Source organism: Sus scrofa, chromosome 14, assembly GCF_054392235.1.
Source record: "Sus scrofa isolate SSC_HxYL_T2T_F1_AM1 chromosome 14, Sscrofa_HxYL_maternal_Yorkshire_Landrace_v2.0, whole genome shotgun sequence".
Taxonomy (NCBI): Eukaryota; Metazoa; Chordata; class Mammalia; order Artiodactyla; family Suidae; genus Sus; species Sus scrofa.
Genome location: NC_139396.1, coordinates 118,379,911 through 118,406,849, shown reverse-complemented (window position 1 = coordinate 118,406,849; position 26,939 = coordinate 118,379,911). Strand labels below are relative to the sequence as shown.

Sequence of the window (26,939 nt, the reverse complement as noted above, 5' to 3'; positions counted from 1 at the left end):
GAATTGTGCCCCATTATCCCCTTCAAAACAAACAAGTATGATATTTTTATGGGCCCCAAGAGTGTACAATAGAGTTTTAAAGTTCTCTTTGTGATAATCTTACCCTAAGTGATCAGGAGAAAGGAAAGCAAGTGTCAGTCAGAATTTGGAGAAATTCAGCAAGTTTTATTACGCTTAAATAACCTTGAAAAATAAAACAAAGTGGCACTGAAAATGGCTGGAATTAAATATTGAATGTTTTGTTTAAAATGAACAATAAATCAGAACTAACTTTGTATAGGTTAGGAAGACCTGACCAAAATGAAATGGTTTGACTTCTCTAAAAGAGCAACTGAAACAATGAAAATTGAATCAACACTCTTCTGTTTATGAAGAAAGAAGGAACCTATCAATGAGCAACTTCTTCCAACAGGCTCATGTAGAAGACTTGAGTGATATTCCTGTATTAAAGAGATGGCCAGGGAACATGGAGAGCATTTTGAGAGACTTGAGTTTCAGAGAATGAGGCTTATTTAGTGGGCATCCTGCTTGTTGAGATGATAGTTTTAGACTCAGTTTGACTCTAATAACTTCTTCCATCAAAAAAAAAAAAAAAGAAAAAAAAAAAGAAATCTAAGAAAAGAAATCTAAACTGAAACCAGAGCAGCCAAGCTAGAGTTTATGAAGGACTATAACTTCATTATCAACCACATCCATCCTGAGCAAGAAGGCTATGTATCACTTGTGCATCCATCTTTAAATCTGGGAAGACTAAGGGGGAGGCTGTTAGTAGCATATCGTTCCTTATTGTCCAGAACTACCAGTAGATGGACCATTTTTCTATTTAAAAAATTTTTAGTATTCGATGCCATGAAAACGTAGGGGAAAACAAGACCAGGTTAAGATGTCCTTAATTTTGTACCTGGTCCAAAAGCCATTCTCATTTAGTTCATTTAGATCAGTCTCATCTTAGTCTTTTCCATGTTTTTACTTATCATGACATCTTCATCACCACCAATATTATTATCATGTTCCTAAAATAGTTCTATAAGCAGATTTCTAAATTTATAAACATCATACCATAAGAGTAAGGCAAAATAATATTTCAAAATATGAACTGAAGCCCCTCAGGCCATCAGTGATCTTGTTTTGCTCCCTTGATCCTTCCCCAGGGTATGAGAGCAATGAAAATCATTGTCTCAGGAAAGACAGATATAAACAGAAAAGAAGATTACCTGAGAAAAGACTGTGATAGTTCAAGCTGCTATTCCCAAAGAGAAATTAATGCTGAGCAAAATTTTAAGTCCCTGAAATAGATACATTTATAGCTCTCAAAGAGATGAATTCCTTAGGATAGAGAAATACAAAATGGAAGAAGTAGGTACAGCATCATCGTGGATCCCTGAGAAAGAGGAATCCAGACCCTAATAAACTCCCCAGAAAGCTTACAACATCTGAGAATGGAAAGGACTTATGTTCTCCTTTCCAGTGTGGTTCAGAGGAGACAGCGGGACTCCAGGGAAGAAACAACATCATGTGTATACTAGCAGATAAGCCTAAATCGACTGTAAAGAAAAGGCAGTAGAATAATCCCCATGTCACACTCTGACAGTAGGATTATGTTAACAACAACTACAAACATGCAAAAATTCCACATTCAAAGATCTTACAGTCAAGAGTGTTAGAGCATTTACCTATATGATATAGTTATGCTAATCATATATTGTGAAATTTTTAATAACCTTCTATGTTTCCACATCAATAATTTTAAGAAAACCTTAGTCATCATTAAACAATCAAACAAAAACTCAACAAAAGTGATGCTTTCTTATTCCATCATTTATACTTTGCAGTGTCCTATAAAAAAATGAGCTCTGTAGAAAAGTTGCCCATGATCTTCTGTGCCTTGTAACTTTATAAATAGCCCTCTATGGAAATTTCAGGAACTGAAGTCATCCGTGGTACTTTTTACATTCTTTAGGTAGCCAACAAGTACTAGATGGTATAAAATCTTGAGTAATTTATCATAGGTGAATTCTGCTCAACAATTCACCCCACACACATTAAAAACTGTATGTCTAGGCACCTCAAAAGAACTAATTAGAAGAAATTCATGGGAACACATACAACTTGAAATGAAATGGTGGCAAACTTTAAATGAACAGAGGTTCCTATAGTTTTCTGCATGATCTCCAGGATCAGACAACACAGAGGTGAGGAGTCAAATAGTGTGATCCTATTCAGTTATGGTTCATTTTTCGTGAAGAAAGACAATTGTGAGAAGTACAAACAGTTCCACTGTATAGTAGACCAGTGTGTGGTTGCCAAAGTTGTAGTCCAATCCTACTGTTTGAAGCCTTAACTAAACATTAATTCAAAACTTATACCTACTTCCACATTTTCTTCTAATTTCAGAGAATTTTTTTTTTTTTTTTTTTTTTTTTTTTTTTTTTTTTTTTTTTTGCTTTTCAGGGGCTGCATTCACAGCATATGGAGCTTCCCAGGCTAGGGGTAGAATCAGAGCTGTAGCTGCTGGCCTACACCGCAGCCACAGCAATGTGGAATCTGAGCCATGTCCACGAACTACACCACAGCTCATGGCAACACCAGACCCTTAATCCACTGAGCAAGGCCAGGGATCCAACCTGTATCCTCATGGATGCTAGTCAGATTCATTAACCACTGAGCCATGACAGGAACTCCTAATTTCATGGATTTTTTTAAAACATGGGAACTTGTTCTCAATGGTCACCTGACAAAATATGAGCCATAATTATCAATCACATATTTTTTGGGGTACAACATAGCTACATTTGTGAATAAAATATGAATCAAAATATCTATATAATAGGACACTTAATCTGGTTACTCAACTTTAGTCACATATTTCATTCTTGGAATTACTGAAAATTTCTCTAAGTTTCCTTGTAAAGTTTTAATTTGTTATATAGATCTCTATATCATTTTCACTCTCCCTTTTTCCTTTTCCTTCTCTCGTGCCGTCACTCTGTGTAAGTCTCTCTGTTTCTTTCTAACTCTGTCTTTTTAACCATTCAAACTCCAGCTAGGTACCAGAAAAAACACACTAAGAAGGAAGTTTCAAATTTGTATTTTCTTCCCCAATCCAAAAACATACAAAACATGTATATGAGAGCACTTTTAATTTATGTCACCAAAGAAATGTCATTGAAGTCATTTTTTAATACTAAACTTCTTAGAACAGCAATTTATAGATCATTCGTATGTGTAAATTTGTAACTAAAGTATGTTCTAATAATATTTGATACTCACCAACTTGTGTAAGAATCATCTTTGTACTTTTCTAATCTACTGATATCTCAGATGCTTCTGTGAGAAAGGTGCCCCTTTGGGAAGGAGCAAAAGAATCTGAAAATTTATAATGCAGTTCAGATGACCTTTATGTACAATAATATTTGAGAACTGATAAATTTTTTCCTCATGTTTTCTTTTAAATGCACACTTTAAAAATAAAGAAATACTAAAGGTTGAAGATGATATGCTCTTTCAAGCAATCATTTGATACAGGGTATTTTATTAGATTAGATAGTAAGTCTAGAGGGGTCATAGAACATGAAAATATTTGAACCAGAATTTTATTAACCCAATTCCATCTGATTTAAAAGCTTATTTCATTCCAGAATCTTGGGTTCCAAACTAAACTAAACTAAACTATATAGTTCTCGAGGCCTTAGAACTCTTAAACTTTCAGAATCTTTTTAAAAAAAGTTTAAAAAACTTTTCAGAATCTTTTTAAAAATCAGTTTGGATGAAGTTGTTATTGCTGGTACTGTGGAATTTGGACTAAGTGTAGTCTAGAGAAATTATGACTTGATTGAAGTCACAGACCTAATGGTGGACTCAGGGAGCCACAGTGTTTGAATGTGTATTTAGCAGTTCTTTTAATTTATCTTTTATAGCTAAATAACACAGTTATTCCTCAAGTCTTTATAAATGCTTTATAAATGCTTCACATTCAAAAATTTATGTTCTACGTCTCATACCACTGTATAATTATGAATTGCTGATCCAAAATGTTATACTACAGTATGTATAAAAAGCCCAGAAACGATGTGCAGAGAGAGAAAAGTAGGCAACTAGAGGTCATCTGTATTCCTTACCTTCACTATCACTGTGACAGTAGCAATGCCAGGTGGCATTGTTCCATAAATATCAAAGGCCTCCACTAGAAAAGTGATACTTGCTTCCTGGTCTGGAAATGACTCATAGTCCAAACTCCTTAAAAGGGAGAGTTCTCCTGTAAATGGATGTAGTGCAAAAAAGTGCTTGACTTCTGGACTTCTTATCCGATAAGACACATTTGCTCCAAGGTCAACATCTTTGGCCTGTGACAAGTTAAGCAGAAGAACAGTTATATCAGTGCCATTGCCAAAATAAAGAAATACAGGACTGATGGAAGTCATATGTCAGTGCCCAGGACAGCACAAAATTAATGATGATCAAAGGACATGATTTAGAGAAAAGCATTTTTTTAAAGTAATTTACCAGACAGAGGGAGGGGGAAAGACAGAAACTTAGTTATAGACAGAAACCCATGGGATTTTGTTTCTGTTAATCTTGTATTTATATCTATTTTGAAAAATCGCTAATTAAAAAAATCATACAACCATAAAGAAATAAATATTGCTATATGTGATTATCTGTTATTTCCTGCTGATTATATAACAGTGAAAAATAATATCTTAAATAAAATAAGTATTATTGTATGCTTTCCATAAACATAACAGGTTATTAAGGGACTATATGAAACCCAATATAATATAAGTAATAATATCTTTTCAATAAAGATCCTATAAAACATTTCTGGAGATAACTCTATTGTACTTCCCTTTATTTAACTAATATTTACTACAGAGATGCACAAGATAAATAAAGACACAACTCCTACCCTACAGATTACTGTCTCAAAGAAGAAATAGGACACAAATACCAAAAAAGAAGCAAAAAAAGTGGTATGTTAGCTGAAAAAAACAGGTTTTAATGGAAGTCTTACAGATAACTGTTTCATTTAGTAGTCCAGACTGGCAAAGGCAACTCTGGTTAAAGAAGTGAAATGGAGAGAGGATGGAATGGGGAAGGTCAGGGTTTGTGTGACTGTGAATGCAGTAAAGCAAATACCTGTGTGAACTTCGGTCTTGACCCCCACCAAACAACTATCCACATCCCAGCTGGAAAGATATTGTTAAAGCACAGATTTGAAAACGTCATCTTTCTACCCCACTTTTTTTCCTTTTCCTTGTTTTCCATTTCATTTTGGGTCAATTCCTTCATACAGTGAGAAGGACTGATATGTATTTTCCAGCCCTTTAGCCCCTCACTCTCCCCTCTCCTCAAGGAATTTGAGCAGATTCTTACCACTGCCTGGGATATTTTTTCTTGACTTTTGCTTAAATAACACTTATTTGCCCCTTAGTTCACAACTTTTTCCTCCAAGAAATATTCTCTTTGTTCTTAAGATTATGTTAAGAGCTCCACCTGTGATATTTCAGGCCACTTGCATTGAGGGCTTCTATTTGAATGACCAGTTTACTTGTACATTTGCTATGCCAGACTGAAAACTAGATGAGATCAGGAAGTCTGTCTTATTCATGTTTGAATCCAGAGTCTAGCAAAGGATGTGGCATACAGTAAACATTTAAACTATTCTTGTTGAAAAAGTGAATGAATGAATGAACGAATAGATGAAGCAAAGAATAAATGGAGAAATAGTGGTCCTCTCCCTGGTCAGCATTATTAGTGTTTATTGATGAAGTAAATATATATTGAGTTGAATTACGGAAGAAACAAATTCTTGAAGTGCATGCTAAGAAAATTCAAGTTGTGGAATTCTGGATTAAGATGGTGGAATAGAAGGACTGGAGCTCAACTTCTCTCCTAAAAACAACAAAATTCACAACTAAAGGCTGAGCAATCTCCACCCAAATGGACTGGAAACCTTAAAAAAGATACCCTACTCCAGAAGACAAAGAGGAGGATACATCAAGAGGTAGGAGGGGCGATTTCGTGATATAAACAACCCCATACCTCCCAGGTGGGAAGCTCCACAGACTGAAAACTAACTGGTTCACAGAAACTCACCTACAGGAGTGAGAGTTCTGAGCCCCACATCAAACCCTCACATGCAGGGATCCGGCACTGGGAGAATGAGCCCCTGGAGTATCTGGCATTGAAGACCAGTGGGGCTTGTGTGCAGGAGCTCCACATAAGACTGGGGGAAATGGAGACCCCATTCTTAAAAGATGCACACGGACTTTCACGTGCACTGGGTCCCAGGGCAGAGCGAGGTCTCCATAGGAATCTGGGTCAAACCTGACCACAGTTCTTGGAGAACATCCTGGGAAAACAGGGATGAATGTGGCTTGTTGTGAGGGGAGGACATTGAAGGCAAAGCTCTCAGCAGCTGCCTTTCTCTGGAGGTGGCCATTTTGGGAAAATCTGGCCCCACCTATCAGTCAGTGCTGAGAAGCCCCAGGGCAAACAACAATCCAGGTGAGATCACAGTCCCACCCCTCAGTAAACACGCTACCTAAAGACCCCTCAGGTACACAGCTGCCTCTAATCCCATCCATGGACTAAGCCCCACTCACCAGAGGGATTAGAATCAGCTTCACCTACCAGTAGGCAGGCATCAGCCCCTCCCATCAGGAAGCCTACAGCAAGCCCCCATACCATAGGACTTCAGCCACAAGGGGCGCAGACACCAGAAGTAAGAGAGGCTACAACTCTATTATCTGTAAGAAGGTCACCACACCAAAACCCTATAAAAATGAAAACACGGAGAACTATAACTCAGATGAGGGAGAAAGGAAAAACCCCAGAAAATCAGCTAAGGGATGAGGAGATTCTTAGCCTCCAGGAAAAAGACTTTAGACTGTAGATGCTGAAGATGATGCAAGACATTGGAAATAAACTGGAGGCAAAGATGGATAACTTACAGGAAACACTGAGCAAAGAGATACAAGATATAAAACTTAAACAAGAAGAGATGCAAAATACACTAACTGAAATAAAAAATTCATTAGAAGCAGCTAACAGCAGAATACAGGAGGCAGAAGAACGAATAAGCAAGGTAGAGGACAGATTAGTGGAAATTATGGATGCAGAACAGAAAAGAGATAAAAGACTGAAAAGAAATGAAGAGAGTCTCAGAGAACTCTGGGACAACGTTAAATGCACCAACGTCCGTATTATAGGGGTGCCAGAAGGAGAAGAGAGAGAGGAGACAGAAAAAATATTCAAAGAGACAATAGCCGAAAACTTCCCTAACATGGGAAAGGAACCATTCACTCAAATCCAGGAAGCACAACGAGTACCATATAAAATAAACCCAAGGAGGAATATACCAAGACACATACTAATCAAAGTGACCAAAATTAAAGACAAAGAGAAAATCTTGAAAGCAGCTAGGGAAAAGAAACAAGCAACATACAAGGGAACCCCAACAAGATTATCAGCAGGTTTTGCAGCAGAAACTCTGCAGGCCAGAAGGGAGTGGCATGATATACTTAACATGATGAAAAGAAAAAACCTCCAACCAAGATGACTTTACCCAGCAAGGCTCTCATTCAGATTTGAAGGAGAATGCAAAACCTTCACAGATAAGCAAAAGTTGAGAGAATTCAGCAACACTAAACCAGCCTTACAACAAATACTAAAGGAACTTCTCTAGAAAAGACAGCAACAGGAAACAAAAATTCCACAAATGACAAGGCTCACCAGTAAAGGTATATATACAGTAAAGATACGAAATCATCCATGCACAATTATACCACCAAAATCAGAAATCATTAGAAGAAGTGGGTACAAATGCAGGACACTGGAGATGAACTTGCAATTAAGAGAACAACTTAAAACAATCTCATATACATATAGACTCTTACATCAAAACTTAAGAATAACTGCAAACCACAAATCTGCAATTGATGACACAAACAAGGAATCTCTGGAGAAGAAATATATCTCATAGTAAATAAGTGCATAATCCACCATGAAGGGGGTCATTTGACATCATTCTTGGAATGCTGAAGTCTTCTTACATCTGATTCTGATTTCCTCTCCATCAAAGAATTTATGATAATTATAATTAAATAACACAACTGTACAATTAAATAATACAGTTCTACAATTGTATTATTAATAACCATTTCTCTCCATGGTACAATGTAAGGTCTATAATGTCTTGTTTATCACATCACCTAGAATGGTGTAATGCCTAAATTGAAGAATTAATAAGATGTAACAAATTGTGAGGACATATTTATATAGTTAACACTGCTTTTTAACCAATTTATGTATTTTATATTTTACTTATTTTCAGAGGGTGTATTATTTTTGTTATTCTTACCAGTTAAATTATTCTTTTTATTATGCTATATAACATATTTAATGGTAAAAAAAAGATTCAAGTTGTGGATTACAGGTTGAGAAAGGATTATAGTTTTTTTGTTGTTGTTGTTCCCAAAGCATACTTCATTGACCATCTGTGTCCGAGTTAACACGGGAGAGGGGGTATGCTTAAAAATGGAGATTTCTAAACCAATCTAACCTATTAAATCATAATGTCCAGAGTTTGTGATAATATTTTGTTTGAGAATGGAAAAAAGAGGCTTAGCTATGAAGACACTAATAAAAAGAGACAGACTTTGGGAAGGATGCTAGTTGTGTATGAAAAGTGAAAAGAATTATAAAATAACAGGTAGAAAAATATCCTATTTCTGTGACATATGGGATAATTCTATACATATGTATAATGTGTGTACATGTATATATATGTACACACCCACATACATGTATATATATATGTAAATAGTTATTTGATATTTGTGTGAGCACAAAGATAAATGTAATATACACATAAAAATTAAATACTGAATAACTTTGGAGATACAAGTGGGAGATTATTAAGTTTTTTTAAAAAATAGGTTATTATATTATTAATTGTTACAAAAATATTTAGCATTATTTTTGTAAACTAAAAAAAGAAATCTATTTTTGTTCATGGTGTGAGGGTGTGTTCCAGTTTCATAGATTTACATGCAGCTGTCCAGTTTTCCCAGCACACTTGTTGAAGGGACTGTCTTTTTCCCATTTTATATTCTTGCCTCTTTTCTCAAAGATTAACTGACCATAGGTGTCTGGGTTTATTTCTGGGCTATTTTATTCCATTGGTCTGTATGGCTGTTTTGTACCAGTACCACACTGTCTTGATTATTGTAGCTTTTTAATATTGACTGAAATCTGGGAGAGTTATGCCTCCTGCTTGATTTTTTGTCCTCAGGATTGCTTTGGCAATTCTGGGTATTTTATGGTTCCATATTAATTTTTGAGTTATTTGTTCTAGTTCTGTGAAAAATGTCTTGGGTAAATTGATAGGAATTGCATTAAATCTGTAGCTGGAGATTTCTAGGCCATTTTGGCATAGTTCGCTTTGCAGCATGACCATTTTAACATTAATTCTTCCAGTCCAGGAGCATGGGATCTCTTTCCACTTGAATCCTCTTTAATTTCCTTGATTAATGTTTTGTAGTTCTCAGCATATAAATATTTCACCTCCTTAGTCAAGTTTATTCCTAGGTATTTAAATTTTGGGAGTGTAATTTTAAAAAGCAACATTGTATTCCTTTTCAAATATTTCATTGTTAGTATATGGAAATGCAAATGACTTCTGAATGTTAATCTTGTATCCTCGCATTTTGCTGAATTTCTTGATCAGTTCATGTAGTTTTTATGTAGATATATGTCATCTACATATACTGACAATTTTACTTCAAAATGGCTTAAAGATTTAAACACAAGACACCGTAAAACTCCTAGAAGAGAATATAGGCAAAATATTCTCTGATATCAACTGTACAAATGTTTTCTTAGGTCACTTCCCTAAGGCAACAGAAATAAAAACAAAAATAAACCAAAGAGACCTAATCAAACTCACAAGCTTTTGCATAGCAGAGGAAACCATTTAAAAAAAAAAAGAAAAGAAAGACAATCTATGGAATGGGAGAAAATAGTTGCAAATAATGCAACCTACAGGGGCTTAATCTCAAAATATACACAACACATACAACTCAACAGCAAAATAAACAAACAACTCAATTGAAAAATGCTCAGAAGACCTGAATAGACATTTCTCCAAAGACAGATGGATAGCCAATGTCAACAGGCAATGAAAAATGCTCAACATCACTAATTATTAGAGAAATTCAATCAAAACTACAATGAGGTACTACTTCACACTGGTCAGAATCACTATCATTAATAAGTCTACAAATAATAAATGCTGGAGAGGGTGTGGAGAAAAGGGAGCCCTCCTAACCTGTTGGTAGGAATGAAATTGGTACAACTACTATGGAAAACAATGTGGAGCTTCCTCGGAAAACTAAATATAGACCTACCATATGATCCAGCAATCCCACTCCTGGGCATATATTCAGACAAAACTTTCATTCAAAAAGATACATGTATCCCTATATTCACTGAGCACTATTCACAATAGCCAAGACATGGAAACAACCTAAATGACCATCCACAGATGAATGGATTAAGAAGACGTGGTATATATACACAATGGCAAAATACTAAGCCATAAAAAGGAACAAGAATAATGCCATTTGCAGCAACATGGATACAACCAGAGATGCTCATATTACATGAAGTAAGTCAGAAAGAGAAAGACAAATACTATATGATATCACTTACATGTGGAATCTAAAATATGGCACAAATGAATCTATCTATAGAACAGAAACAGACTCACAAACATGGAGAGCATATTTGTGGTTGCCAAGGGAGAGGCAGAGGGAGCAGGATGGACTGAGAGTTTGGGGTTAGTAGATGATAACTATTGCATTTAGAACAGATAAGTAACTGAGATCCTGCTGTATAGCACAGGGGACTATATCTTATCACTTGTGATAGAACATAGAACATGACAGAAGATACTATAAGAAAAAGAATGTATGTGTATATATATATATGACTGGGTCACTGCTGTACAGCAGAAATTGACAGAACATTGTAAATCTACTATAATAAAAATTAAATTTTTAAAAAAGAGAAATAAAAAAGAAATCTATTAAGAAGTGTTATTTAATTTCTTATAAAGGCATTTTTCCCCCTTAATTTCTGGTATATCTCTAACATAGGGTCATCAGATAAAATACAATCTGTAATATTTAAGAGAGACATAATAAAAATTTACCCATTATTTATCTGATATTGAAATTTAACTGTTTTTTTTTTCTTTTTTCTTTTTATGGCCACACCTGTGCCATATAGAGGTTCCCAGGCTAGGGGTTGAATCAGAGCTACAGCTGCAGACCAATGCCACAGCCACAGCAATGTGGGATCCAAGCTGCATCTGCGACCTCTACCACAGCTCATGGCAATGCCAGATCCTTAATCCACTGAGTGACGCCAGAGACTGAACCTGCATCCTCACAGACACTATGTCAAGTTCTTAACCCTCTGAGCCATTATATGAATGCCTTGTTTATTTATTTATTTATTTATTTATTTATTTACTGTCAACCCTACACCAATGACAAATCTTACAGAATTCATGAAAAAATTGCTTCTTCCACACACCTCTATTTGAAGGAAAGTGGTCCCGGCTGGCAGATTCTCTTCAACGACAACAGTATATGTTGAGTTGGTGAACACAGGGCTATTATCATCAATATCCAGAACCTTGATGGCCAGTGTTAGAGTTGAATGACGAGGGTGCACTGCTCCATCAGTTGCCACAACAACAAGTTCATAGTAGTCCCTGACTTCTCTGTTAAGCTTCACAGCTGTGTAAATGCTTCCATTGGATGTGATTCGAAAAAGATTATTGAAGTTACCCAAACTGTAGTGGACTTGACCATTTATCCCAGCATCAGGGTCGGTTGCCTAAGTAAAATTAATAACAAAGGAAATCACATAGTACCAAATTTTTTTCCTGAGGGAGAAAATTAAAAAGATAAATGACAATGTAGTACAAAAGTCTAGAGCATGAAAAGAAATACACTATAGTTTAATTGATATTCTTCATTCAAAATGAGCATAACATAAATTGATGTCAATAGCAATAAAAATATTATGACATAAAACATGTTAAAAATGTTGAATTTTTTTCTGTATTATAATTTCTTTCATAGATTTTGAATTTTAAAATTAAAAAAACACATTTAGTTTTTAATTAAACATAACCTACTAAGTGGGAACTTAAGATACCATAGCTTTTTTAAATTCAAGCACTTTATATATTCACATACATATTTATGCACATACATACACACATATATAAATAAAGCTGCATTTAATTCTCATGATGTTTTTATGAATAAAATTTAAAATATCATTGGTCTCATTTTCTCATTACAAATGAGAAAACTGTGGCTTAATGGATTTTAATTATCTTGCTTATGGTTACACAAGAAATAAATATCTCAGTGCCCCAGTCCTTAAGGCAATTCCTCACATATAAAACTACTTTATAAATATATGTGGAATTAATAAATTAATGCATGGAATTGAGATTTAAAAGTAAATACCCCAAAACCCAAATACAAGTATTGCATCTGTAGAAAAAAGGTTCTTCTTTAATATTATAATACAATTTTCAAATAACTGAGAATTGTTGATGCTATAATAAACCCATTGTAACTGAAAATTTTAAGTCATATTAAATCACTTTGCATCAAATGAGTAAATTTGAGTGAATATTCTGATGGAGTGTTATGAGAATTAATATTATCTAAAACTCAATTAATTGGGATATAAATTTTGACAGCTCATTTTCAAATGCTATGCATTTGTGTTAGAGTTCTATGCTATTGTTCCTTAAAGAAATTGGAATAAATCTTAGAAGCCATAAAATATTATATAATTATGCTCCAAACTGTCACTAAGGAAGGAAAACAAGACACTTGGCTGCATTATGAGCCAGGGACACAATAATCCCTTAATATCCTTAAAAAATGCCTGGAATGCTATATGATATACTCTGATTCACATATGCAGATGTATAGCCACCTTTACAAGCCCTGGGAAGCATGTGGGGTTGGTTTGCTGAATGCTTGTGCATTGTTTGAAATGATAAAGCCCATGATGTGAAAGTTGTGTGTCTAACTGTGCTCCTTCTGAATGTCATAATGCCAGACATTCCAGCAGGAGGTGTCCCTTTGATGCATCAAAACACAAATGTTCTGGGAGGGTTTTACTTCTGGAGGTTTAAACCTGAGCAAAGATAGAAGAAATGTAGGAGTTCTGAAGAGGACAAAAATACTATTAAAAAGATGAAGTTTCCATAGACATATTTTCTTCTGCTTTTACATTTCATCTAGAATTTGTCTTACAAATTATTGACATTGGTCAAGCTAGTCATCTTACTGGGAAAAAATCAAACAAACAACAATATTGCCACCTTCTCTATAAACAACCAACCAAACCAAAAAATATTATGTTTTGTCTTAAATCACTGCTTAAATAGAAAAATATAATCCATTAAGTGGGTCTTGTTTTATTACACAAACACTTAAAGTTTCAATGACTTTTTCTGTCTGTGGGGATTCACAGACACAAGATCACAAACTCAATCATTTATATAGTCAGTAATTGAAAGGACTCTTGCTCAAGGTATGTTTTTATTTATCCCCATATTAGAAGACTTATTTTAACAGAATGATTCAATTTAATTAATATAGTTGTGTATGTATATGTTTGTAGGAGGAAGGGATGTTACGTGTGTATTTTTCTATTTCTGTCTAGTTACTTAACTGATAACCCTCTTAGGATGCCTAATGCATATCTATATGAGTTTTCTATTGCTGCTATAATAAATTACCATAAATTTACTCACATCACAAATTTATTATTTTATAGCTTTATAAATCAGAAGTTTAACATGGGTCTCATCTGGCTAAAATCAAGGTAAAGGTAGGGCTATGTTCCTTTCTGGAGGCTGTAGGAAATAATTTAATTCCTTTTTCATTTGAATTATGGACAGGATACAGTTCTTTCAGGTTGTATGATTGAGATATCCACTTCCTTTTTACTTGTCATGGAAGGATTATACCAAACTTCTAAAGGCCACCCACATACCTTGGCTCATGGCACACTTCTTTTATTCTCAAAGCTAGGAATGGTGGGTTGAGTCTTTCTCATACTTTTGAATATATACTCCTTCTTTTATCTCATCTTTTTGATCTACTCTTCTACCATCCTCTTCCACTATTAAGGGCTTATATGGGGACAATGGACCCACCTGGAAGGTCCAGGATAATATTTCCATCTCAAGGTCCTTAACCTTATCCATCTACAAAGTTTCCTGCACTATATAAGGTATCATATTCACCTGTGGGACATATTTGGGGGTCTTAATTCTGTCTACCATAGAATCAGAAGCTAAACATATCCCTAATTGAACTCTCGATTATATCTATGTCAAGTCTTTTTCATCTCCAATTCCTCTATTTTGGTAAATAGTTTTTCCATCAACCCAATATACTACATAAGAAATAAAGGTGTTCCTGAGATCTCCTTATATCCTTTACATTATTAATTATTTATTCAATAATTTCATAAAGGTTCATTTAATACTCACTATGTCTGTTTAATATTCCTAGCTGTGAGATACATTGGGGTATTAGGCAACAAGTTGCAAGGCATCACAGTATTTACAGAAAAATCCATATTCTATTTATAATACATTGTTTCCACCTATATGCAATATCTCAATCCTAATCATTTTGGTTCAAGCCACTATCAATTGTGGCTTGGATTACTAGATTACTTCTTCATTATTTTCTTTTCAGTTATTTCTGTTTGGGGAGTTTTCTGTAAAAGATAAATGACATCACTCCATTCAATATGCTTCAATGATTTCCATTGCCTCCAAGAATATTCAGATGTTTAACATAGCCAAGAGGTCCCATATTAAATGCTAATTGTACCATGTTCCAGAATAATGCAAAGCTCTCCAACCTCCAAATTCCCTAAAGCCTCTGTGTAGAGAGGTGTTTTTTTGTTGTTGTTGTTTTGCTTTTTAGGGCTACACCATGGCATAAGGAAGTTCCCAGGCTAGGGGTTGAATGGGAGCTGCAACTGCCAGCCTATGCCATAGCCATAGCAATGCAGGATCCAAGCCACATCTGTGACCTACACCACAGCTCGCTGGATCCTTAATCTATTGACTGGGGCCAGGGATAGAACACACATCCTCATGGATCCTAGCCAGTTTGTTACAGTGAGTCACAACAGGAACTTCCTAGAGGGCTTCTACTCTTACTCGCCAGGCTACTAATATCCACTCATCTTTCAAGTGTTAATTAATTAATTAATTTATTTTTTATTTTATTTATTTATTTATTTTTTTTGGTCTTTTTGCCTTTTCCAGGGCTGCTCCCGCAGCATATGGAGGTTCCCAGGCTAGGGGTCCAATCGGAGCTGTAGCCACCAGCCTACGCCACAGTCACAGCAACGTGGGATCTGAGCCGCGTCTGTGACCTATGCCACAGCTCACGGCAACGCCGGATCCTTAACCCACTGAGCAAGGCCAGGGATCGAACCCGCAACCTCATGGTTCCTAGTCGGATTCGTTAACCACTGAGCCACGATGGGAACTCCTCAAGTGTTAATTTAAACAGTACTTCCTCAAAGCAAAGCAGTCCTCTCTGACTCCTGAAATGCAAATTACACCCTCCTATTATATGTCAACAGCTCCATATACCTGTATCTTATATCACTTTTAACAGTTTTTAATTATATATTAGTGTGATTATTTGTAATCAGCACTTGTCTCCCTTTTTACAATGTAAGCCATAAGGAGGTTCTGTTTGTTTGTTTTCAGTGAATACTTAGTACCTTGTATAGTGTCTGGTATATACAAGCCATTTATTAAATACATAAATACATGAATAAATTGCATCTATTAACATCTGTAAGTGAAAGAGTTCCCATTGTGGTACAGTGGAACCGAATCTGACTAGTAACCATGAGGTTGCGGGTTCAATCCCTGACCTCACTCAGTGGGTTGAGGGTCTGGTGTTGCTGCGAACTATGGTGTAGGTCGCAAACGTGCATCAGATCTTGCATTGCTGCGGCTGTGACATAGGGCGACAGTTGAAGCTCTGATTTGACCACTAGCCTGGGAACCTCCATGTGCCACAAGTGAGGCCCTAAAAAGCAACAAATAAACAAACAAACAAAAAACAAATCTGTAAGTGAGGATACTAGTATTGCTATGTATTAGCTATAGAATTCTTAAATTATATTTTATTCATTATGTATCTATTGTTTGGTTTTATTTGTCTTTATCTCTTGAATCATCAGTCTCTACGCTTTTAAGAATCTCAAAACAAACACTAGAATTAGAATTTCAATTGAGACTCTGACCATCTTGGTGGAACTTCTGAGTCCAGATCTGTACTGAAAAATATCATTTTTAAAAAGCACAAGGAAGTATTTTTTTGTGACCTAAAGAAGAGTATGATAATAAGTAAATAACTATGTTTTAAATATTTCGTAGAATGACATAGAGGGACTAAGTATGTTAAGATGGCAAATGACCTTGATTAAAGAGGGATTGCAATATTAGAGAAGTGCTGACTAGTTTCAATGTCTCTGCTATGCATATATATATATATATTTTTTTTGATATCATTAACTTTGCTGTGTTACATGTTCTCTCTAGTTCTCACGTCTCAACTACATGTGACGTGGAAAAGCAGTTTTGAATCTTTTTCTACCATTATACATGTCAGAGATGAAATTTGCAAATGTGGCACAGGTAACCAATTATAACATAAATAAGAGACAATAGCTATTGCATAATTCTCTGCAATCTAGTTGCAAGGCCATTTTTCTTTCCACTGAATAAAATACATAAAAATGTAAGTGAATTGGCATTGTTATAGGTAATTCAAGCTAATAACTAGTACTAGAACAATGCAAATATAGTACCTACCTAAGTTACAAATGACTTGGAAAAGACTCACATTTAATTATAACAATGCCTTTGCAAACTCTGGGGCTGGAGGATTGTTAAAGGAAATGCTCTGACAAGAGACTGAGATATAAAAGCAATCTTAATTTCAGAATGAACCACCTACAGTGCTTGCATCATGTTGTATTTCTCAAAGTGCTGCATTCATCATGTTTTTTGTCTGAACTTCCCAATGCACATTAGCTCAGAGAAGCGCAGCATGAAAAGATGCTCTTTTATTTAGGATTGTTGAATGGGAACTCTCTCCCTACCAGGCTTCAACTTGCCAAAATGAAGGACATTTTAGCAATAAAACTGCCCTTTTCTCTGCTCCATCACTCATGCCTGAGCAGTAAATTTAGTAGAAAGAACTAGGTAAACACACAGCCTTCTTTAAAATCAGATGTTTATAAGGATGCCATATGATTTGCTTATTTAGCTATATGAACTCTTTCCCTCTGAATAAGCCCTATAAATTCAATTCAGTTTCTGCCTGAGGCTGTGTGGGTAAGTTTAATTGCAGGTAGCATTATCCAACCCATCTGGCTCACACACTAAACCTCTTTTATTCCGTTATCAGTTTACCTATTTGCTAGAGTATCATGTCTATCTCTGAATTGGTTTGAACCTGGGCAAAGATATATAATGTTAGTTGTTGATATTTTGAAACCCCAGGGGTATTTATATCACAGTTTCCAAACAAATATAGTCACAGACTCTTTTTCATTGTTGCTTGTTTAGCAAAATAGTAATATCTTGAGAGACATATAGTTTGGTAAATACTATTGTAATACACTGAAGAATCCTTGATATAAGGCCTCTTTTTAAAAATCCGTCCATGATATTTTCACATGGTATTTCCATTTTATACTTATTCTTGTTATCCATGCCCCATCACTTGAAAATAACTATTTTAAGTTCATAGAACCAATGGTGCCTACTCTTAACCATGTTGGGATCCTTAAAAGAGTCCACAGTAAAATAATAAATGACAGAGAAAACATAACCAGAAGGATGCATACTTTCAAGAGGTCAAATGAGAGATTGATTTTTGGGTTTGTTTGTTTGTTTGCTTGTTTGTTTTTCTTTTCATGGCTGCACCTGTGGCCTATGGACATTCCTGGGCTAAGGGCTGAATTGGAGCAGCAGCTGAGCTTACATCTCAGCCACGGTAACACCAGATGTAAGCCACATCTGTGACCTTTGCCACTGCTTGCGGCAATGCCAGAACCTTAAACCACTGAGCAAGGCCAGGGATCAAACCCGCATCTTCACAGACACTATGTCAGGTTCTCAACCTGCTGAGCCACAGTGGGAACTCCTGTTTTTTATTTTGTTTTGTTTTGTTTTTAATGGCTTAAATAGATAGAAAGGGCCACGGTGGAAGAAATAAACATTGAATTTTAGTCGTGGTTTTGCTAAACTAACTCTAGGTGCTATATTTCATGGAATGTTAGCTAATGTTTCTTAGGATGTCTGTATGCTTTCTAAAAGAAAAAGAGAAGGGAGATAGAGAAGCGGAAGTCCATGTCCAAATAAATAAATATGATAAATTTGAATATTAAAAGAAATTAAAAGTTTTTCATTACTTAAGAACTTTTCAAGTGTCATTAATATTTTAATGAGCAAGGCAAAGTTCTCAAGGGGAATAACATATACACCAGATTTTAAAATCTTAAGTAACAGAAATTCTTTCAACATCTTGATTCAACTACAGAAAGAAGTCCAAATTCCTATGCATGAATTAATTCCATTCGACATTTTCAGTATTTTCTTACTATTCACTCTCCTGTATAAACTATCTACTCAAGTCTAATCAATTTTCTAAATTTCCTTAGGACTCAGAATATACTTTTTGACATTCTTCAAGGCTTACCATGATGATTCCTTATTCACCTCTGAAATGCCAATCCTTCATCCATTCTTAAATATCAATCCCAATTCAACCTTTTCTAGGAAAATATCTAGCATCTAGAAATAGACAATTTCATAAATCAGAATTTTACTCTTGTAAATACTTTTTTGCATTATTTGCACCTTTTCTTCAGAACTGTAAGTCCTTTTAAAATAGCAGCATGTCTCATAATTCTTCATTTATTGAATTTTTCAAATATATAGCAGTCTTTATCTTAGAGCGGAATAGTTTGTTGAAAGAAAATATCCAAACCCATATTCAAAAGGTGCACTAAAAATACATATTAGATGGGGTATTTTTATCAATAGGGTTTCATAATTTTGTTTAGGTCAGCTTATGCATAAAATGTAAATAATATATTCAAGGTCAAGCACACACAGGCACATATTTTGACCCCATTTACTATGCCTTAGTTCATTTGAATGCCTAGCTTCTGTGGAAGGAAGTGCATTTGATGCTCATGGAATAAAAGAGTAACATTCTATAGGAAAATACTCAAAAAATTAAGGTAATTCAGACATATCTCTAATAGAGACAAAGAAAGTAGAATATTTGTAAAATGCAGGGTTATTTGCTTACTTTTCTGTCTCCTAGTTAATTGAGGAACATAAATAAGGTCATGTAAGTTAAGTGATGTAGGCTGGCTAAGCAAGGTAGTTTAATTTATTTACTATTATAGATGAGTATGTAGATGTTAGAAAAGATAACCAAACATAAAATCTCTTATTATCAGCAATACTGTCGAGAAGTTTGCATTGATGTTTAATATCTAACCAAGGAGCTCAGTGTGTGATGCTATAATGAAACCATTTATCTTCCTAGAAATCAATTAAAAGTTAATTAAAATTGTTAATAAGAAAAATCACACATCTCTTCTCCCCTTGTACTACATCAAAGCAATAAACAGTAATAGCTGCAACTTTATAATCATTTATCCATGGTTAACACATTTTGTAATATACACCTTACTATGGGGCCTGATTTGCAGCTACTTATTTGTGAATGTGTGTTACTGATAGTCTGGACAAAACTTTGAATATTTGCTAGGAAAACTTGGGAAACCTTGATCACCGAAATCAGAGTATATTACAGACAACTAAATAATTACTTAATAATGATGGTAGATCATGTATAAGGGCATTTATTGGTTATTCCTTGAGCACCATTTTATAGCACATCATTGGAAAAGCAAGCAGGGAAATAGACTTCTTACACATTATATTCACCCTTTTCTCTTCTCATTATCTTCTTAGAAAATGTTTTACTATACATGCTTTCCCATCAATAAAAATGGAAGCCTAGAGTTCCCGTCGTGGTGCCGTGGAATTGAATCTGACTAGGATCTATGAGGTTGCGGGTTCAATCTCTGGCCATGCTCAGTGGGTTAAGGATCCCATGTTGCTGTGAGCTGTGGTGTAGGTCGCAGAAAGACAAATACCATATGATATCACTTATATGTGGAATCTAAAATATGGCATAAACGAACCTATCTATAGAACAGAAACAGACTCACAGACATAGAGAACAGATTTGTGGTTGCCAAGGGGGAGGGAGAGGAAGTGGGATGGACTGGGAGTTCGTAGATGCAAACTACTACATTTAAAATGGATAAGTACTGAGATTAGGAAAGTATATCCAATCACGTGTGACAGAACATGATGAAAGATAATATGAGAAAAAGAACGTATATATTTATGACTGGTTCACTTTGTTGTACATCAGAAATTGACAGAACACTGTAAATCAGCTATACTTTAATAAAAAAATTAAAAAAAAAACAAAACAGCTAAGCATGCCCGAATGGGTAGAATATACTGTGACTAGACCTTAAAGGAGAGTCTGATATCTGTACTCCTTCCACTGAGAAGTTTTTAGGTAGATTACTTATGCATTTTTTTCAATGATTAATGGCACTTTAAAATATGTTTTCTACTCATACTCATGCAGATTAGTTATATAGATATAAAATAATTTCCATTTATTCTCCCCCAAAATCACGTCTATGCAAAGACTTTGAGGACAAAGAGAGAATATAGCTATTAGAAAGGTGTGAACTGCCGTGTAGCACCTAATTAGCCCAGTGTGAAGCTGAGAGGGAGCTTAGCTCTAGTTTTTGCTTGTCCTTCACAGCAATTTTTGAGGCTGTGCCCTCCTTTCTCACTTTGAAGGGAGAATCATAAAAGTCGTTGAGCAGGGAGGTCAGCAGAAGTTGGCCAGTGCATCCTTAATGATATTACTAATGGAAATATATTTTAAAAATTATCCACCAACTTTGAAAAGGCATAACATAGTTGTTACCTTTATTTCTTTAAAGAAGCTGAGCTATTTCAAGGGCTGTGATTATCAGTGTAAAAGGGAAGAAGCAATTTAGTAACTCACGATGCTGGTGAATGCTTCCTCTCTCTGCAACTATTCATTATTGAACAATGGCAAATAGACTTACTAGCTAGAAGGTAACACATGTACGTGAGCAAAAATCACTAAAACTACAATAAGAGTAAATTGTTTTTATCAAATATTGGAACTCTCAAATATTTAATCCCTAGGAATCTAGAAAACCCATATATAAACTAAGGAACCCTTAAAGGCTTAACCTCCTGGTTAAAAGCCCAGCTCTTTCCAATACTGACTCTATGATCATTCATTTTATTTGACATCTATAAAATGATGATGACAGTATTTATCTCACAACCTATGAGAACTGAACACATTTAGCAGCATGCTTAGATCATATTGTCATCAATTCAAAATTAGCTATGTTTATTGTTATTAAAGTTTCCAAAGTCTACCCAGAAACTATTTTTAAAAAGCTCAATTCTATCCTAAAGTTCCTAAAAATATTTTTTGAAGAACAAATAATTCTACTTTTATTTGGCTTATTTATACATTTCATTTTCCTTAGGATCACATTTGACCTGGTTTGGCAAGTCTATTAGCTTTGTTTTTGTCAAGATATTCTGAGAATTTTGGTGTATGTGTTTTGTTTTGTTTTGTTTTTGCTTTTTAGGGCCTCACTGGTGGCATATGGAGGTTCCCAGGCTAGGGGTCCAATCAGAACTACAGCCACAGCCACAGCAACATCAGATCTGAGCCAAGTCTGCAACTTACACCACAGTTCATGGCAATGCCGGATCCTTAAGCCACTGAACAAGACCAGGGATCGAACTTGTAACCTCATGGTTCCTAGTTGGATTCGTTTCTGCTGTGCCACTATGGGAACTCCATATGTAAGAGCTCATCAAATATGTCTACAGTGTTTTTAGTGTAATGGATAAAAATACAGGGAAAACTTGAATGACCAGATGATATATAACAAAAAAGTAAAGAGGACTTTAGTTATTACAAGAAAAAATAATGAAGCTTTAAGCCATTTGAGGCATAAATTCAGGTACTATTAGACATATGATAGAAGAATTTCTGCGAAAAAGTCTATCTGATGTTTTTATGGATACTGTCACACTGAGAAATGTTTGCTATGTCTGGCCTGAGAAAAAAAAATTTTTTTAAATCAAAATTGTATTCCATTTAAAAGTAGAAGTGAACTTCTAGTTGCATTTTAAAGTAACTTCATCATGGGTTGAGAAACAAATGTGTATCAACAGGTGAGTGGTCCTGACCTGATCATAAATTGTGAGGCTCTTAAAATCATTACAGGGAGAGCTAGAAGGGTTGTAAGAGTTATTCCACACTAAACATTCCTTTACTTGTCATAACTACTGCAGGCTATCCTTCCAAATCCAAAAAGATAAATTCTACCTAGAGAACTCAATAAATAGTATTTCTCCACATAAAAGGTTTGACAGCTGCCCATATTTTTCTCCAAAGCTATGTCTCTTTTAGTGTTCTTAAATTTTTTCTATTCTACCATGGAGCAAACCTCTATTAAACTGTCTTTGAGGGCCTGGATGTTTCTCTAGAATGCCTTCCTTGGTTTCCCCAGGTCAAGACAGGTGTACTTCCACTAAGACTCCCTATCATTCTGCTTTTATTTAGCTCTATAACATAATGTAATTGCCTCCTATACTATACTTATCGTCAATTGAGGACAAGAAAAAAATGCATTGCTCATAGCTGAATTTCTATTGTTTTGTCTTCATTAATTTTCAATGAATATTTGCTGAAGAAATGTTGCATTGACAACTGCATTTTATGAAGTAGTAGACACCTTAGATGAAAAAATTTTTGAATCGACCAATAGCCAAAGCAATTACTTTTAGTTACAAAATTAATTACTTTATTCTAACATTCAAGACTCTATGTGACCTTTTTCTAATCTATCTTTATGCACTTACCTCTCACAACTAACTCTCTGACATGAAGTCTATGTTTTAGTAAAAAGAGTTTATTGTATTGGTCAGCTTTCAAACAACTCTGAGCTCACGGCGATTTGCTGTCACCAATGTTTATTTCTCCTCTATATCCATCCTAGATCCCCTGCAGCTCTACCCTGTATTGTCTTTACTCCAACAAGGAATCTGAAGCAACAGGCTTTATTGGAACATGCCATTCATGTAACCAAGGGAACAAAAAAAAAAGGATGAGATAAGCCAGAGTTTTTAAGGCTTCTGCTTAGAAAGGGAACATAGCACCTACAAACCTTACATCCATCATGGCTAATGTCATAAGGTGGTCAAGTAGCATCTTACAATGTGGGGCGGCAAAAAATTGGAAATAATGATACAGTCAACCAACCTTATTGCCCTTTAAGTGTACTATGCTCTTACCTGCCCTGCTAACTTCCTGTTTTTAAATCCTATTTAACTCTTCAAAACTCACCTCGAGCAGTTCCCATTGTGACTCAGTGGTAATGAACCCAACTAGTACCATGAGGATGTGGGTCCAATCCCTGGCCTCACTCAGTAGCTTAAGTATCCAGCATTGCTGTGAGTGTAGGCTGAAGATCCTTCGTTGCTGTAGCTGTGGCATAGGCCGGCAGCTGCAGCTCTGATTTGATCCCCAGCCTAGGAATTTCCATATGCCACACCCGTGGCCCTAAAAAGCAAAAAGGGAAAAAAAAAAAAAAAAAAAAACTCAGCTCCAGATCTCTTCTTTCCACCCAGCCTTCTGGTCTCTCTCGCACTTAGCACAAACCACTTTCTATCATTTTTATACTGTGTAATTAAATATTAGGCCTAAAAGTCATAGCTCATGTATTTATGACATAATGGGAAGCATCATTAGGGGAAAAAAATCTGTGAATTGTTTGGCAAGAGAAGGTATAACATAGAAGTGGGAAATTGGTGCAGGGATGGAAATAAGGAAGGGAAGTAAAAGCTATAGACAGCAAGTATATGGAAATAAACTACCTTGTTGATTTGGGTTATATTTAATGCAAATAAACTAAGTGTCAAATTAAGCAAGACAGTTTAGGCAGTTGCAACATAGTCTACAATTCTCTTAATGATGGAATGTAAATTAACTCCAAGCAATTTAAAAAGTAGGCATTAGGAAGAACCCATGTAGCTCTGTATTAAATTTTTTATGTACTCATTCATCATGTAATAGTAAACATTTACAGGTTAGGACTTCATTGTTTTACGAAGAGTTATCAGGTTCATATTCACATAACAAAATAACATTTCATGTTCATTAGTGTCTTCTTCTTCTTCTTTTTTTTTTTTTTTTTTTTTTTTGCTTTTAAGGACCACACTTGTGGCATATGGAAGTTCCCAGGCTAGGGATCGAATTTGAGCTGTAGCTGCTGGCCTAAACCACAGCCACAGCAAGGGGGATCCAAGCTTCCTCTGCAACCTATACCACAGCTCGCGGCAATGCCAGATCCCAACCGACTGAGCAAGGCCAGGGATCCAAACCACATCCTTGTGGATGCTAGTCAGATTCGTTTCCATGGCACCACAATGGGAACTCCTAAAAGTTGTTTTCATTAATTATAACCCACCTAAAGGGGCTTTTAAAATATTTTTTCCCTAATTGCACCTCTATGAAATTGTATTACTATAGATTTATTGTATATCTGTTTATGTATATGTTTATATAAAGAGGTTTTTTTGCCCTCAAAAATCAATTTTTTTTTTCCATTTTGAGAGTGATAAGTCCCTGTTAAGAATGAATGTTCTAGCTAAAGAAAGCCTTCTATAATTCCCTAATATACTATAAATAAACATCTTAATGTAAGGGTTGTTATTTCAACACTCATTACAATGACATCATTTTCTAAAATATGTGCTCAAACTATTATGCAGGGTAACTCTTTTGGAGCATCTCTGGAGTTGCAATCAATAGTTATCAGTTCTTAAGTATGAAGTAAGAGAAAAATAATATCACCATAGGTTGCATTTTATGTAATAATCTGCTTGACTCAGGCACCTCTTTTACATTTGTGCTTAACTTATCTGTCAAGTTCTGATACTAAGTATCGTTTTCTTTCTTTCCCTTATTTTTTTAAAAGTTTTCTCCATGCTTATTAAATACACAATATTTTGCTTATCAGATGTCTTTATGACCCTCTCTGCTATCCCTAAGTTTATTTTTATCCAATATTCTTTTGTATTCAATAAAAACATGCTCATATATTTCCCTAAAGAGACAAGAATAATCTATGGCCTAAGTATTTCCTTTCTTTCTATCGCAGAACTTCTGCTGTTACAACTCTCACAAATAATTTGCTTGTTATCAGTGGCAGTGGGAAATCTCAACTGGAAACTGGAAAAACTGTGACAGCCAGGTTGGATTCTCTGTGAAATTCTCCATGATTGCATTTTCTGAAGAATATTCAAGTGTTAGATTGTCAGATGCATATCTAAGACAAAAGAAATAATAATAAAAAAAGTCCTCTGGCCAATACAATATCCATTTAATGAGAGAAAAAGTATTTCCCAATGCCCAAATACTATAAATAATGATTCTTGCTTTATAAAAGCATACACTGTTTCCCGAGTAACAACCATAAAATTAAAAGGCATTTCTCCATTTTATACACATTGTCACAATCTTATCATTGTCATCTACTCTGATAAAGTCAGTGAGGTAGAGCAGGACACAGATTCTGAACTCTTAGTTCATTTATCACTCATCATCTCTTAAGATAAACTTACAATTTAGCAATTTTTAATGATGTTCCATTCCCCTAATCTTGGATGTCACCAAATTGGTTGATTTGGGAATGCATGTTTTATATTCAATCCTGTGCCAACAATGCACTCGAGTAATAGATGATTATATCTTTTCTGTTTTGTCTAACATACTCATTTAAATTAGGGAAATAGAATTAATTAGAAGGAATTACATCTTTCCTTATTTACTCCCTTGTTCTGCATTCATGTGCAAGGGAAAAGAGATAAGACGTACAAAATGTAGAACTGCCTTTTGGATCAGAAAGTTTGGATTTAAATTCTGCTTGCTCTTCTTTTCCAGCTACTTCTCTTCCAATATACTTTCTGAGCACACCCCTGCATCTCACTGATTTTGTAAACAATTGGTAACAATTTTAGAATGATTACCATGAAGCAGGCATACTGCAAGGTGCTTGTTTATTTCTTTAAATTCTGCTGTAAGATAGTACTTCTGCTCACCTTACTATTAAAAATATGCATAGATTTTTTTAAAGTTACATATTTACAAAAGACCTAGATAGTTTATCAACATTCTTAAGTTTTTCTGGTTAAATGTGAGAAAGTAAGCCTGACTGGGGATAAAAAATAGTGGAGGAAAAATTTCTTTTGGACATTCATTCTTTTACTATTTGCACATTCTTAATAATAAGACTTTCATATCAATTAGTCAGGCAGAAATTTTCCCTCAGAATAATGGTATTTACTCTATTGAATTATGTTGATATTTTGAAATAGTCTAGTCAATATAATTAAGCCAATAAAAGAAGCAAAATCTGGCATAAAAACATAGATAAAAATCAGAAGTTAAAATGAAGCATATTATTCTGAAATTGAAACTCTACAATCCATCTACCAAGAATTTTTCTGGATAATAAAGAAGAAAGTTATTGACTTATTTCAAATTTAAAGTCTAAAGACTTTAAGTGGAGACTGAAGCTACCAAGCAACATGACAAGTGTGAACCACTTTG

General features: G+C 35.0%; 1 protein-coding gene across 34 annotated transcripts in view; it reads right to left on the bottom strand.

Annotated features, from left to right (window-relative positions):
- Window positions 1-26,939, bottom strand: part of PCDH15 (protocadherin related 15) — a 1,617,506-nt gene that overhangs the window by 166,739 nt on the left and 1,423,828 nt on the right. For all 34 annotated transcript variants that reach the window (XR_014827612.1, XR_014827610.1, XR_014827605.1 and 31 more), the window contains 2 exons: window positions 11,602-11,907; window positions 4,119-4,343 (listed from right to left, as the gene is read on the bottom strand). Coding sequence is in view for 13 of the 34 variants with exons in the window: in XM_084996683.1 (XP_084852809.1) it covers window positions 4,119-4,343; window positions 11,602-11,907 (531 nt within the window). In the remaining 21 variants the exon portion in view is untranslated. The remainder of the gene's footprint in view (window positions 1-4,118; window positions 4,344-11,601; window positions 11,908-26,939) is intronic.